At 45.1% G+C, this 11188-nt stretch overlaps 1 protein-coding gene across 8 annotated transcripts in view; it reads right to left on the reverse strand.

Moving 5' to 3' along the window:
- Nucleotides 1–10980, reverse strand: part of PACS2 (phosphofurin acidic cluster sorting protein 2) — a 51655-nt gene extending 40675 nt beyond the window's left edge. For 6 of the 8 annotated variants that reach the window (XR_014159051.1, XR_014159052.1, XM_081872659.1 and 3 more), the window contains exons 1-7: nucleotides 10829–10980; nucleotides 8045–8132; nucleotides 6518–6607; nucleotides 4573–4698; nucleotides 4156–4318; nucleotides 2179–2252; nucleotides 1428–1508 (exon numbers count right to left, since the gene is read on the reverse strand). Coding sequence is in view for 6 of the 8 variants with exons in the window: in XM_081872659.1 (XP_081728785.1) it covers nucleotides 1428–1508; nucleotides 2179–2252; nucleotides 4156–4318; nucleotides 4573–4698; nucleotides 6518–6607; nucleotides 8045–8132; nucleotides 10829–10959 (753 nt within the window). In the remaining 2 variants the exon portion in view is untranslated. The remainder of the gene's footprint in view (nucleotides 1–1427; nucleotides 1509–2178; nucleotides 2253–4155; nucleotides 4319–4572; nucleotides 4699–6517; nucleotides 6608–8044; nucleotides 8133–10828) is intronic. The other 2 variants (XM_081872661.1, XM_081872657.1) reach the window with 1 other exon arrangement.
- Nucleotides 10981–11188: the final 208 nt, after the last annotated feature.

Below are 11188 nucleotides of genomic sequence, written 5' to 3' on the forward strand. Positions count from 1 at the left end.
AAATAAAACCTACATACAGCAACAGTGTTTTGTGTTGTGTAGGCTCCTTTTGGTATGTGCAAATGGCTTTAGATACCTATTAGGTCCATAAATTACCATATAGCATATATTCAATACAAAAAACAGCGACAAAGGACAGCTGGACATATAAAGGGCCCCATTACCTTCAGTAGCTTAGGGCCTCATCAAACCTAAACCCGGCCCTGCCCTAAGCTACTCATCTGTAGGAACAGATATTAATTAATACATCATGGGGGATTTCTCTTTCCCCCAGGTCCAAGACCCAGTCTTAAGGTGCCAGAAGTAGCATGGTTGCAGAAGAAACTCTAGCCTATGAGAACAGTCATATTTTTGTTTTGTTTTTCCAGGCTGGAGGTCTGTGCTTCAAATCCAGGGCACAAGCCAGTAGTGTGTTGTCTCCCTGGTGCATGTATCCAGATGTGTCAGAGTGTGAGCCAAGTCTCATCAAGCCCACTGACCTAAGCTCAAAAACGCTTCTTTGGAACGCTGAATGCTCCTCTGAATGTGCCCTATTGACAGAAAAGGTGCAAAGGGCACCTTGCTATCTCCATATTCTTTGGAAGGAAAAAGCTATTACTGAATCAGATTCATGTTTAATAAAAATTTCCAGAGGGGTAGCTGTGCTACCCCAGTACCGAGGGCCTTCTGGCGGTTCCCTCGCTGCGAGAAGCCAAGTTACAGGGAACCAGGCAGAGGACCTTCTCAGTAGTGGCACCCACCCTGTGGAATGTCAAAGAGAAAAACAACTACCAGACTCTTTTAGAAGACATCTGAAGGCAGCCCTGTTTAGGGAAGCTTTTAATGTTTTATAGACTATTGTATTTTAATATTTTGCTGGAAGCTGCCCAGAGTGGCTGGGGAAACCCAGCAAGATGGGCGGGGTATAAATAAATTATTGTTGTTGTTGTTGTTGTTGTTGTTGTTGTTGTTGTTGTTGTTAAAGCAGGACATGGCATGTGCCTCAAATTATCAGGCTTGGCTATGAAGCACCCCAAATGACCTTGGGTCAATCGCTCCGAACTAGCCTAACCCTCCTTCAAGGCAATGGCAGATCAAATGAGAGGGGGCAATTTTTGTATGCCCTCTTGGGCTCCTTGGAAGAAGGTCAGAACAAAAAGGCAACCTCAATCAACCAAAACAAAGGTTTCCTCTGCTTACATTACTCCCCTGCCATGCATGTAACCACACGAGTCACTTTTAGCTGCTTATTACTTGTTATAATTCTGTTCTGTATGCATTACACTCAAAGCGGTTCACAACAAAGCACGACAAAACAAAAATATGAATACAACTACTGTGGCTTTGTATTCGTCCAAACCTCATGCCATATCTAGTCCACTCTTTCATTCTGGACAGACACTCGGTCCCAATCCACATCAATGTTAGTAAAATTAATTTCCACCAACCCTGGTTATGGATGCTGTTCTTACTATCGATCTCCACTGCTTCTTTGGCTTTCCCAACTCATACTCATCATCATCCAAATCCTGAAGAAAAAGAAACGTTTGTTATGATCATCAACAAAGGTCGAATGAGGGGAATAGGGGTGTTACAACATCAAGGCAGATGGAATGCCTTGCAAGCGTTTTTTTAATTAATTAAAATGTATGCAAACGTACACTAAGCTGTCCCAACTGTTAAATCTGTTATTTAAGGCAAACAGATCCTACAACACTCATTCTTTTACCACGCCAGCGGCAGCTACGAGCCCAATTCAAAGTGCTGGTTTTGACATAAACCTCTTTAAAGCTCAGGACCTCGATATCTTCTGGATATTGACCGGAGAAACCTAGCAAGACCTTCAGATCTTCATTGGAGACCCTGTTCCAGGTTGCTTCTTTGAGAGTGATTCAGAGGGTCAACTTCCTCAGAATCAACCATCAAAGAGCATCAACAACCAACTGAAGGAGTGGACTAGGGATTTCAAAGGATTGCCAGCAACGACGGACAAGAAAAATTTCCCCAATCATAAGAAAACCATTTGGATCCAACATCTTGTGGGCTGGGAAATCCTAATAAGTCCTTCAGTTTCTCTTTGAAGCTGCTATCAAGTGGCTAAATGTTTTGAATAAAATAAATGAATGAAATAACCAGTCCACTCCCTTGCATTTATGACTTTTAAAATAATTACGAAGGGCTTATTTGCTTAGACAATACCTGTCCCTGAACAGCATCATCACTGGCTTCTTGTTCTGAAGAGAAGCTTTCATATTCCTCTTCGGAATAGTTGTCTGAAAGAAGAATGATACAGAAGCAATTGGATTATGCTCTTACTAAAAACAACAACTGCACATGAACATTGGTTTAATGGCAAACCAGGAAGAAGACTGCAAGGGCCATTATGGCAATTTCACAGTTGTTGTTTTTCTAGTCTTCTGGTTTTAATCTTCTTATTAAAACCATCTGAAGACGACAAAGTCAGGAACTGCAAGAGTTGAGAGGGGGAAAAGTTTTGGGAAAACTTCGGTCCTGGCCTTTGCTCAGTTCTAGCAGAGTGAAAGCAGTCTGCGTACAAGTTGGACTGAATTCAGAGAATGATGCTACTAAAGTTATGGTACCTTCTCTTGAAAATGGAAGGTACTAGAGAAGGACATTGGGATACAATTGCAAATACAAAAGAGGAAGTCCAAAGAAAAAATATGGTTGACATTAAGCAAGAACAATAGCAATTATGGAACGTATCTTGGACTTTCTTGGGCTCCATGATCACTGCAGATGATGACAGCAGTCACAAAATTAAAAGACACCGGCATCTTGGGAGAAAAGCAATGACAAACCTAGACAGCATCTTAAAAAGCAGAGACATCACCTTGCCGACAAAGGTCCGTATAGCTAAAGCTATGATTTTCCCAGTAGTGATGTATGGAAGTGAAAGCCGGCCATAAAGAAGGCTGATCGCCGAAGAACTGATGCTTTTGAATTATGGTGCTGGAGGAGACTCTTGAGAGTCCCATGGACTGCAAGAAGATCAAACCTCTCCATTCTGAAGGAAATCAGCCCTGAGTGCTCACTTGGAAGGGCAGATCCTGAAGCTGAGGCTCCAATACTTTGGCCACCTCATGAGAAGAGAAGACTCCCTGGAAAAGACCCTGATGTTGGGAAAGATGGAGGGCACAAGGAGAAGGGGACAACAGAGGACGAAATGGTTGGACAGCGTTCTCGAATCTACAAACATGCGTTTGACCAAGCTGCAGGAGGGAGTGGAAGACAGGAGTGCCTGGCGTGCTCTGGTCCAGGGGGTCATGAAAAGTCGGACATGACTAAATGACTAAACAGCAACAACAAAATGTCGATGGGCACTTTCAGGGATGAGTGCAACAACATAAGCTTATGTAATTGAAATTCTGTTCAAAGACTTTTACCTTGTCACTCGGAATTACAATTAGATAAACCTTTTTGTTGAAACGTTGAGTCTGGGGAATGTAAGCTTTTTCCTAACTCTTTAAATAAACAAATAAATGGTAAGGTAAGGAATTTACAGGGGGTACATCTAGCAAAATTTGTTTTTAGAGTAATGGAAATATAATAGTTTTAAGAACACGATGCCTCATTTACGCAAGCTTCAATATGTTTCTACTCTGGAGAAGGTAAGCCAACATTTGTCAGCTATATGTTGCTGATGATGACACAAGGTGGAAACATATCTAACAAATGGAATTACATGTGTGTGTGTGTAAGAGAGAGAGAGTCTGTTTCTGCATCATTCTGTGTGTGTCATTCAACAACAGCATCCTGAGTATCTGGTGAAATGCTGACTTCACAACTGAATTTTTCTAGGGTGGGAGAAGAAGAAGAAAGGGCAGCAGGGACAAAATGGTACCTGAATCCCACAGGTAACACCTAAGCATAAGGGATGAGCAAATGACTTTCTCTATCTTCTTCCAGCCAATAATCTTCTAGTGTTGCAGTGTTATATTAACTGCATTTTCTTTGGCATATATTTTGTGCACATTTTTGGCTTCCTGTACATTGCTGCAATACTTTATAATGCAAATGTTTCTTTAAATGGAAAAAGGATTATATTCAAGAGCAGATTCCCAAATACCCATTGCACCCCAAAAGTTGTCTCCACAACATTTCATCATCAATTGGCACAAGGTGCAGAAAGTAAACTTTTTACAGTTCTAGAGATACCTGCAGACTTGATTTTCTGGCTCAGGTGTATAGCACTATCTTCTTGGTCTATTGGTTGACTGGACAGTGAGAAGATCCAGATCTCTGCTACTTTGACTGCAGTTTCCTTGATGCTGCTGAAAAGGTTCAAAACTTGGCCTCCTTCTTTTGGGTGCTGCAACACCTACGAGACACAATGTCTGAGAGAGAGCGTGCTTACAAGTTAACACCCTATTTCTTACCCACTTTATGTTTGTTGTCAGAAAATTGGGGTTGGCTTTTACGGCCAAAGTCCCTACAAGTCCGCTATCGGTCAGAGATAAACACAACATCTGAAAGAACCTTAGCAATGCTTTTGCAATGTAGCCTTACAGAAGACCAGAGAAAAAAGTATGTTGACACCCTTTATGTTAGTGAGCTATACAGAGGGGCACCTACCTCCACCATGTTCACAGATCCCATTGCCAAAGTTTTGTAACCCAGAATTGTTCTATTTTTATACCGTTTCCTCCTCTGCAGCATGATCTGAAGTTTGTTGCCTTCTCTTTTCAAGAAATGAGGATACTGCAAATAAAACATATAAAGGTTTCATAATGATGATGATGATGATGATAATATTAATAATTTTTTATTTATACCCCGCCCTTCCCGGTTTAAAAACCAGGCTCAGGGCGGCTAACAGCAAATAAAAACATTGATTAAAATGCAACTTAAAAACAGCATAAAACAGCATAAAATACAACATAAAATGCAGCATCAATATCAATAAAATTCAAAAATTCAGGGGTCATTGGGGGTGGGGACCCAGTCGGTAGACATCAAATGATCACCAGGGCTAACTGGCCAAGTTGGTCCTACTAGGGGCAGCAAGGAGACCAGGTAAGAATTTAAATGTGGGGTCCCAGAAAGGGTTTCTTCATAGAAGAGGAAAGGGAAGAGGGAAGAGGGAAGAGGGAAGAGGGAAGAGGGAAGAGAGGATCAGGCTAATTCAAATTGAAGGCCAGGTGGAATAACTCTGTCTTACAGGCCCTGCAGAAGGAGATCAAGTCCTGCAGGGCCCTAGTCTCATGGGACAGAGCATTCCACCAGGTCGGAGCCATCACTGAAAAAGCCCTGGCCCTGGCCCTGGAGGAGGGTAGTCTGGCTTCCTTAGGCCCCGGGACCTTCAAGCAATTATTATTCATGGACCTTAGGGTCCTCTGCAGGACACACCAGAAGAGGCGGTCCCATACGTACGAGGGTCCTAGGCTGCATAAACAGGAGGATATTAACTTCACCTTCTCAAGGAAGAAGAAGAAGAGTTTGGATTTGATATCCCGCCTTTCACTCCCCTTCAGGAGTCTCAAAGCGGCTAACATTCTCCTTTCCCTTCCTCCCCCACAACAAACACTCTGTGAGGTGAGTGGGGCTGAGACTTCAAATAAGTGTGACTGGCCCAAGGTCACCCAGCAGCTGCATGTAGAGGAGCAGGGGAAGCGAACCCAGTTCACCAGATTACGAGTCTACCACTCTTAACCACTACACCACACTGGCTCTCAAGGAAGCACCTGGAAAGGCTGTCAGGTGGTCTCTAAGAACCCTGAGATGAATGACACTAGATTTTAATATTATTAGAGCCTTCACAGAAAGAAGAATTGGGCAAGGAACAAGCCTAAAATACAGAATCTCTTGAAAAAGCAACATATTGTTACTTTTATTGGCTAGTTTTATGCCATATCGAACCACAGCTACTGTGATATAGTTAAAAGTGTTGGTAAATAATACTGCACAGAAATTTGATGGAAGAGGTTGGGAGATGAATCAGCAGCCATAAATGAAAGCTGGTTCTCCACCTATAAAGAAATTAAAAAAAGTGGATCCCTCTCTCCTAAAGGGTAGACAGAGTACTTTGTATCCTGATCAGACTGGATGATAAATTAGTTCACTAATTTATTAATTACATTTACATCCCACCCGTCCTTATCTAGCTTCTTAACTACTGCATCCTTTAAGCATGGGACCCCTGACATGATGCATGCAGTAAGAACTGCTCTCAGATTTGGTGCCCCACCAAGGTCATTATTATTATTATTATTATTATTATTATTATTAAACTGGTAGGCTGTTTGGAAGGGTTGCCTATTTGAATATTTGTCTGGATTTTAGCCTGTGTTTCATTTGTTTGTGCCCAAGGCCGAAGAAGGCTGGGAACCCCGGCTCTTAATTCTTCCACAACACCCTAGATATCCCAAGGCAAGCTTCTAGCCTCTTCCACCTCTACAATGCCGTGGGATATCAGATGAAGCAACGAGTCATTTTTTCATTTCGGTTTTTAAAAATATGTCCTAAATTAAGCTGCTTACAGGAAGGGGCAGGAGGGAAATACTAAGGATTCCTACATTACCTGCAGGGAAAAGGACAGTGCAAGTTCTGTTTCTACGTGCCCACTGGAATGCAGCATAATTTCATGAGACCGCAGTATTCGCTTTGAACCCTGCACAGAAAAAGGAAAACAGATCAGTAATCACAGATTAGTCAGTAATCACAGATTTGTAGAAAGTGTCACTACAGACCAGGGAAGGGCAACGGCGGCTTCCAGCTGTTGTTTGATGACCTCTTCCACTGTCCGTGACTAGTGGCCATAGTGGCCACAACAGCTGCAGAGGCACTGACGCCCCCCGCCACTCTTCCCACAGACTAATGTCCAAGTTAATGCAATTACTGGGCTATCGAGGGCCAGAGCACACGGAAACACCATTTACCTTCCCACAACAGTGATACCTATTTATTAATAATAATAATAATAATAATAATTTATTATTTACACCCCGCCCATCTGGCTGGGCTTCCCCAGCCACTCTGGCTTCCAAACAAAACATTAAAATACGTACAGTAATGCATCAAACATTAAAAGCTTCCCTAAAGAGGGTTGCCTTCAGATGTCTTCTAAAAGTCTGGTAGTTGTTCTCTTTGACATCTGGTAGGAGGGTGTTCCACAGGGCGGGTGCCACTACCGAGAAGGCCCTTTGCCTGGTTCCCCATAACTTGGCTATTTGCACTGGCATGCTTTCAAACTGCTAGGTTGGCAGTAGCTGGGGCAGAGCAACGGGAGCTCACCCTGTCATGCGAATTCGAACCGCTGACCTTCCGATCCGCAATCCGAAGAGCAGGCATAGGCAAACTCAGCCCTCTAGATGTTTTGGGACTACAATTCCCATCATCCCTGACCACTGGTCCTGTTAGCTAGGGATCATGGGAGTTGTAGTCCCAAAACATCTGGAGGGCCGAGTTTGCCTATGCCTGCCCAAGAGGCTCAGTGGTTTAGACCACAGCGCCACCAGGGCCGTCTTTAGCATATGCGCTGGCGGGGTGGAAAGATCCACCCAGCACCCGCAAATTTAGTTAATTTTGCGTGCACAGCGCCGTTGAGAATGAAAAGCGCCACCGCTGTGAATGACAAACACCACCACTGGCGCGGCACGTCTTTGGTAAGTGAGCACACAAAGTCGAAAGTCCTTTAGTGAAACAGTAGGTATACATTACGGTAATACCTAGGTATATATGTATTTTGTTTTTCTAGCTTGATCAAAATTATTTATTATTTCATAACAGGTAGATAGTTAAGAGCTTAGGCAGCGGGTGCCCCGCACCTCTTGCACTCCCGGGTCAAGACGTCCCTGAGCGTTCCTTTCATGAACGGCGTAACACCTAGTTAAGATTATGTGAACAACTTTGTTTCAAGAATTAATATGTACAATTCCCAAAAGGCAATGATATAAATTAGCATCAATTCTGTATCAATAGATTTCTCAGTACCCAATTTGTAGCATGGTATACTAATAAGTCACACAACTCCCAATAAATAGTATATTAGCAAGCTCAATTGCAAAGCACCTCATTAGCTTATTATACCTAGCGAGATTTGCATTACCTGCATTTTGACTGCAATTACCACAGAAATGAGATCTTTATCCAATTCTTTCAATACAATCAGTTTCTTCAAAGTCAAGCTGCACAACCTGCAAATTAAAAACGAAAAAAAACCTGTGATATTGGGGGAAATAACCGAGGGATTGGGGAACTGAGCCAAAACTAAAAATCAGTTTCACAATTTAATATCATCAGCAAACAGGGTTACTGCACTGACCACCCACAACTCTAGATTGTCTTTGAAAGAGATAAAAAGCACAGGTTTCTCTATTATCCATTTATCCCTGCTTCCTTAACCAGGTCCTGATCCACAAGAGGAGGACCTCCCTTCTTGTTCCATGCCTGCTAAGCTTATTGACTCAGCAAGGTATGTTTTTCAGAAGGTTTTCTTTTTAATGTACAAGTGCACTGGGTCACCTGGGTCACCTCTATTATGAATGGCCACTATTTTTGGCTAGCTGACAATGATGGCTTAGCCACACGAACCTCACCTCACTCACCATCTGGATGAGAAAGGAGAGGAGAAATAAGGACCATGACAGGAGGCCAGTTCTTCCAGAAGCGATGCCACCAACGGCGATGCCCACAACTGGAGGTAGCCATAGAGCAGGTTGTCACTGATGGTGCATCTCCTCAAAAGGTGCATTTCCCCATTATTTATGTTAAGTGTCGAATTAATATGTTTAATTTCATAATGTGAAGATCTAAGGCTGTTAATGTTTAAGTTAAATTTTTCAAGAACTGTGATTTGGAAAACCGTTAAAAGGACATTGCAATGAAATTCAACCAAGGGGAAGCGAGGAAGTCACTTAACAATGTTAATAAGTGTAATTTTCAATAAGGTTATGATTTATGTTTGTTTGTCTTATGTGTTTGTTTGTTTATAATGTTGTGAAAACCAATAAAAAAAAATTGGGGGGGGGGGGGGGAGAAAGGTGCATTTTCCCGAGCAGGAGCAGATAAGTTTGAAATGAGCTGCTTCAAGGACCTCCAGGGGGGGCAGTCGAATTTCATACCAGTTTCAGAGCAATCAAGGGTAGTTTCCTATTGCAGCACCGGGGAGATCTTCCCCATGCACAGACCAGAGAGCAGCCAGAAAGGAAGCAGCATTGAGAGAGCATCTGACTGACCGAACCCAAAGGGTGCTCATCAATGGTTCCTCTTCATCCTGGAGAAGAGTGACTAGTTCTGTCTTGGGCCCGGTCTTATTCAACATCTTTATCAACGATTTGTATGATGGACTCAAGGGCATCCTGATCAAATTTGCAGATGACACCAAACTGGGAGGGGTGGCTAACACCCCAGAGGACAGGATCACACTTCAAAACGACCTTGACAGATTAGAGAACTGGGCCAAAACAAACAAGATGAATTTTAACAGGGAGAAATGTAAAGTATTGCACTTGGGCAAAAAAAATGAGAGGCACAAATACAAGATGGGTGACACCTGGCTTGAGGGCAGTATATGTGAAAAGGATCTAGGAGTCTTGGTTGACCACAAACTTGACATGAGCCAACAGTGTGACGCGGCAGATAAAAAAGCCAATGCAATTCTGGGCTGCATCAATAGGAGTATAGCATCTAGATCAAGGGAAGTAATAGTGCCACTGTATCCTGCTCTGGTCAGACCTCACCTGGAGTACTGTGTCCAGTTCTGGGCACCACAGTTCAAGAAGGACACTGACAAACTGGAACGGGTCCAGAGGAGGGCAACCAAAATGGTCAAAGGCCTGGAAACGATGCCTTATGAGGAACAGCTAAGGGAGCTGGGCATGTTTAGCCTGGAGAAGAGGAGGTTAAGGGGTGATATGAATGCCATGTTCAAATATATAAAAGGATGTCACATAGAGGAGGGAGAAAGGTTGTTTTCTGCTGCTCCAGAGAAGCGGACACGGAGCAATGGTTCCAAACTACAAGAAAAAAGATTCCACCTAAACATTAGGAAGAACTTCCTGACAGTAAGAGCTGTTTGACAGTGGAATTTGCTGCCAAGGAGTGTGGTGGAGTCTCCTTCTTTGGAGGTCTTTAAGCAGAGGCTTGACAACCATATGTCAGGAGTGCTCTGACGGTGTTTCCTGCTTGGCAGGGGGTTGGACTCGATGGCCCTTGGGGTCTCTTCCATGAAACTATGATTCTATCGCCCTCTCTCTTGGTCTGCAGGCCAAACTACATGTCACCTGAACTGCCATGAACGCAGCTGCTGACATGCTCCCTTTTTTTTGGCTATATAAATGGCAGCAGCGGGGGAAGCCAGAGCATCCCTCGCTCTCCCTTCTGCAGCCGGACAAAAAGGGCTCTTTGCTTTCCAAAGGAGGCCTCTGCCGATGTCCAGAGCAGTTTGCCTTGAAATGCAAAGAGCGACTTGGGAAGCGAGCTGGGCGTCCGGCTTGGGGTGGTGCAGGGAGAGGGAGGGGAAGGCTTCCAAGCCCCAGGCTTTTTCCGCAGGGTACCCTAAGGCAGTGTGTTCCCAACCTGGGGCCTCCAGCTGTTTTTGAACTACAACTCCCATCATCCCTGACTAGCAAGTCCAGTGGCAAGGGATGATGGGAATTGTAGTCCAAAAACAGCTGGAGGCACAAGGTTGGGAAACACTGCCCTAAGGCAGTGTGTTCCCACCCTGGGGCCTCCAGCTGTTTTTGAACTACAGTTCCCATCATCCCTCACCACGGGTCTTGCTAGCTAGGGATGATGGGAGTTGTAGTCCAAGGTTGGGAAACACTGCGCCCAAGGCACCGCGCCCGGCTGCGTACACACGACCACCTCGCCACCCCGAGGCGGGACTCACCTGGGGACGCAGCTGGGGCCGGAGCCGTCCCCCTCCCAGGCCGCGAACAGGTTCATGGGCAGCGGGCCGCCCGGCGACGCCGCCCCCCCGCCCGGGGGGCTGCCCGGCCGCCCGCGCGCCTCGGCCGCCATGGCTGGGTCCTGGCCGAGGGGATGCAGCCAGCGGCTCGCCTCTCCTTCCGCGCCGGCGCAGCAGCAGCGGCGGACCTTCGCTCGGGACGCGCGTGACCGGCCGCGGGGGGGGAGGGGCGGGGCGCCGGGAGGGTGACGTCACAAGAGAGCCCCCCCTCCTCCTGCTGCTGCCCCTCCGAGACGGGCGGCGGCGCTTGGTCCGCCGCAGTGCCAGAGGAGCAGAGGGACT

The sequence above is a fragment of the Podarcis erhardii genome (assembly GCF_964252035.2).
Source record: "Podarcis erhardii genome assembly, chromosome: 8".
Taxonomy (NCBI): domain Eukaryota; kingdom Metazoa; phylum Chordata; class Lepidosauria; order Squamata; family Lacertidae; genus Podarcis; species Podarcis erhardii.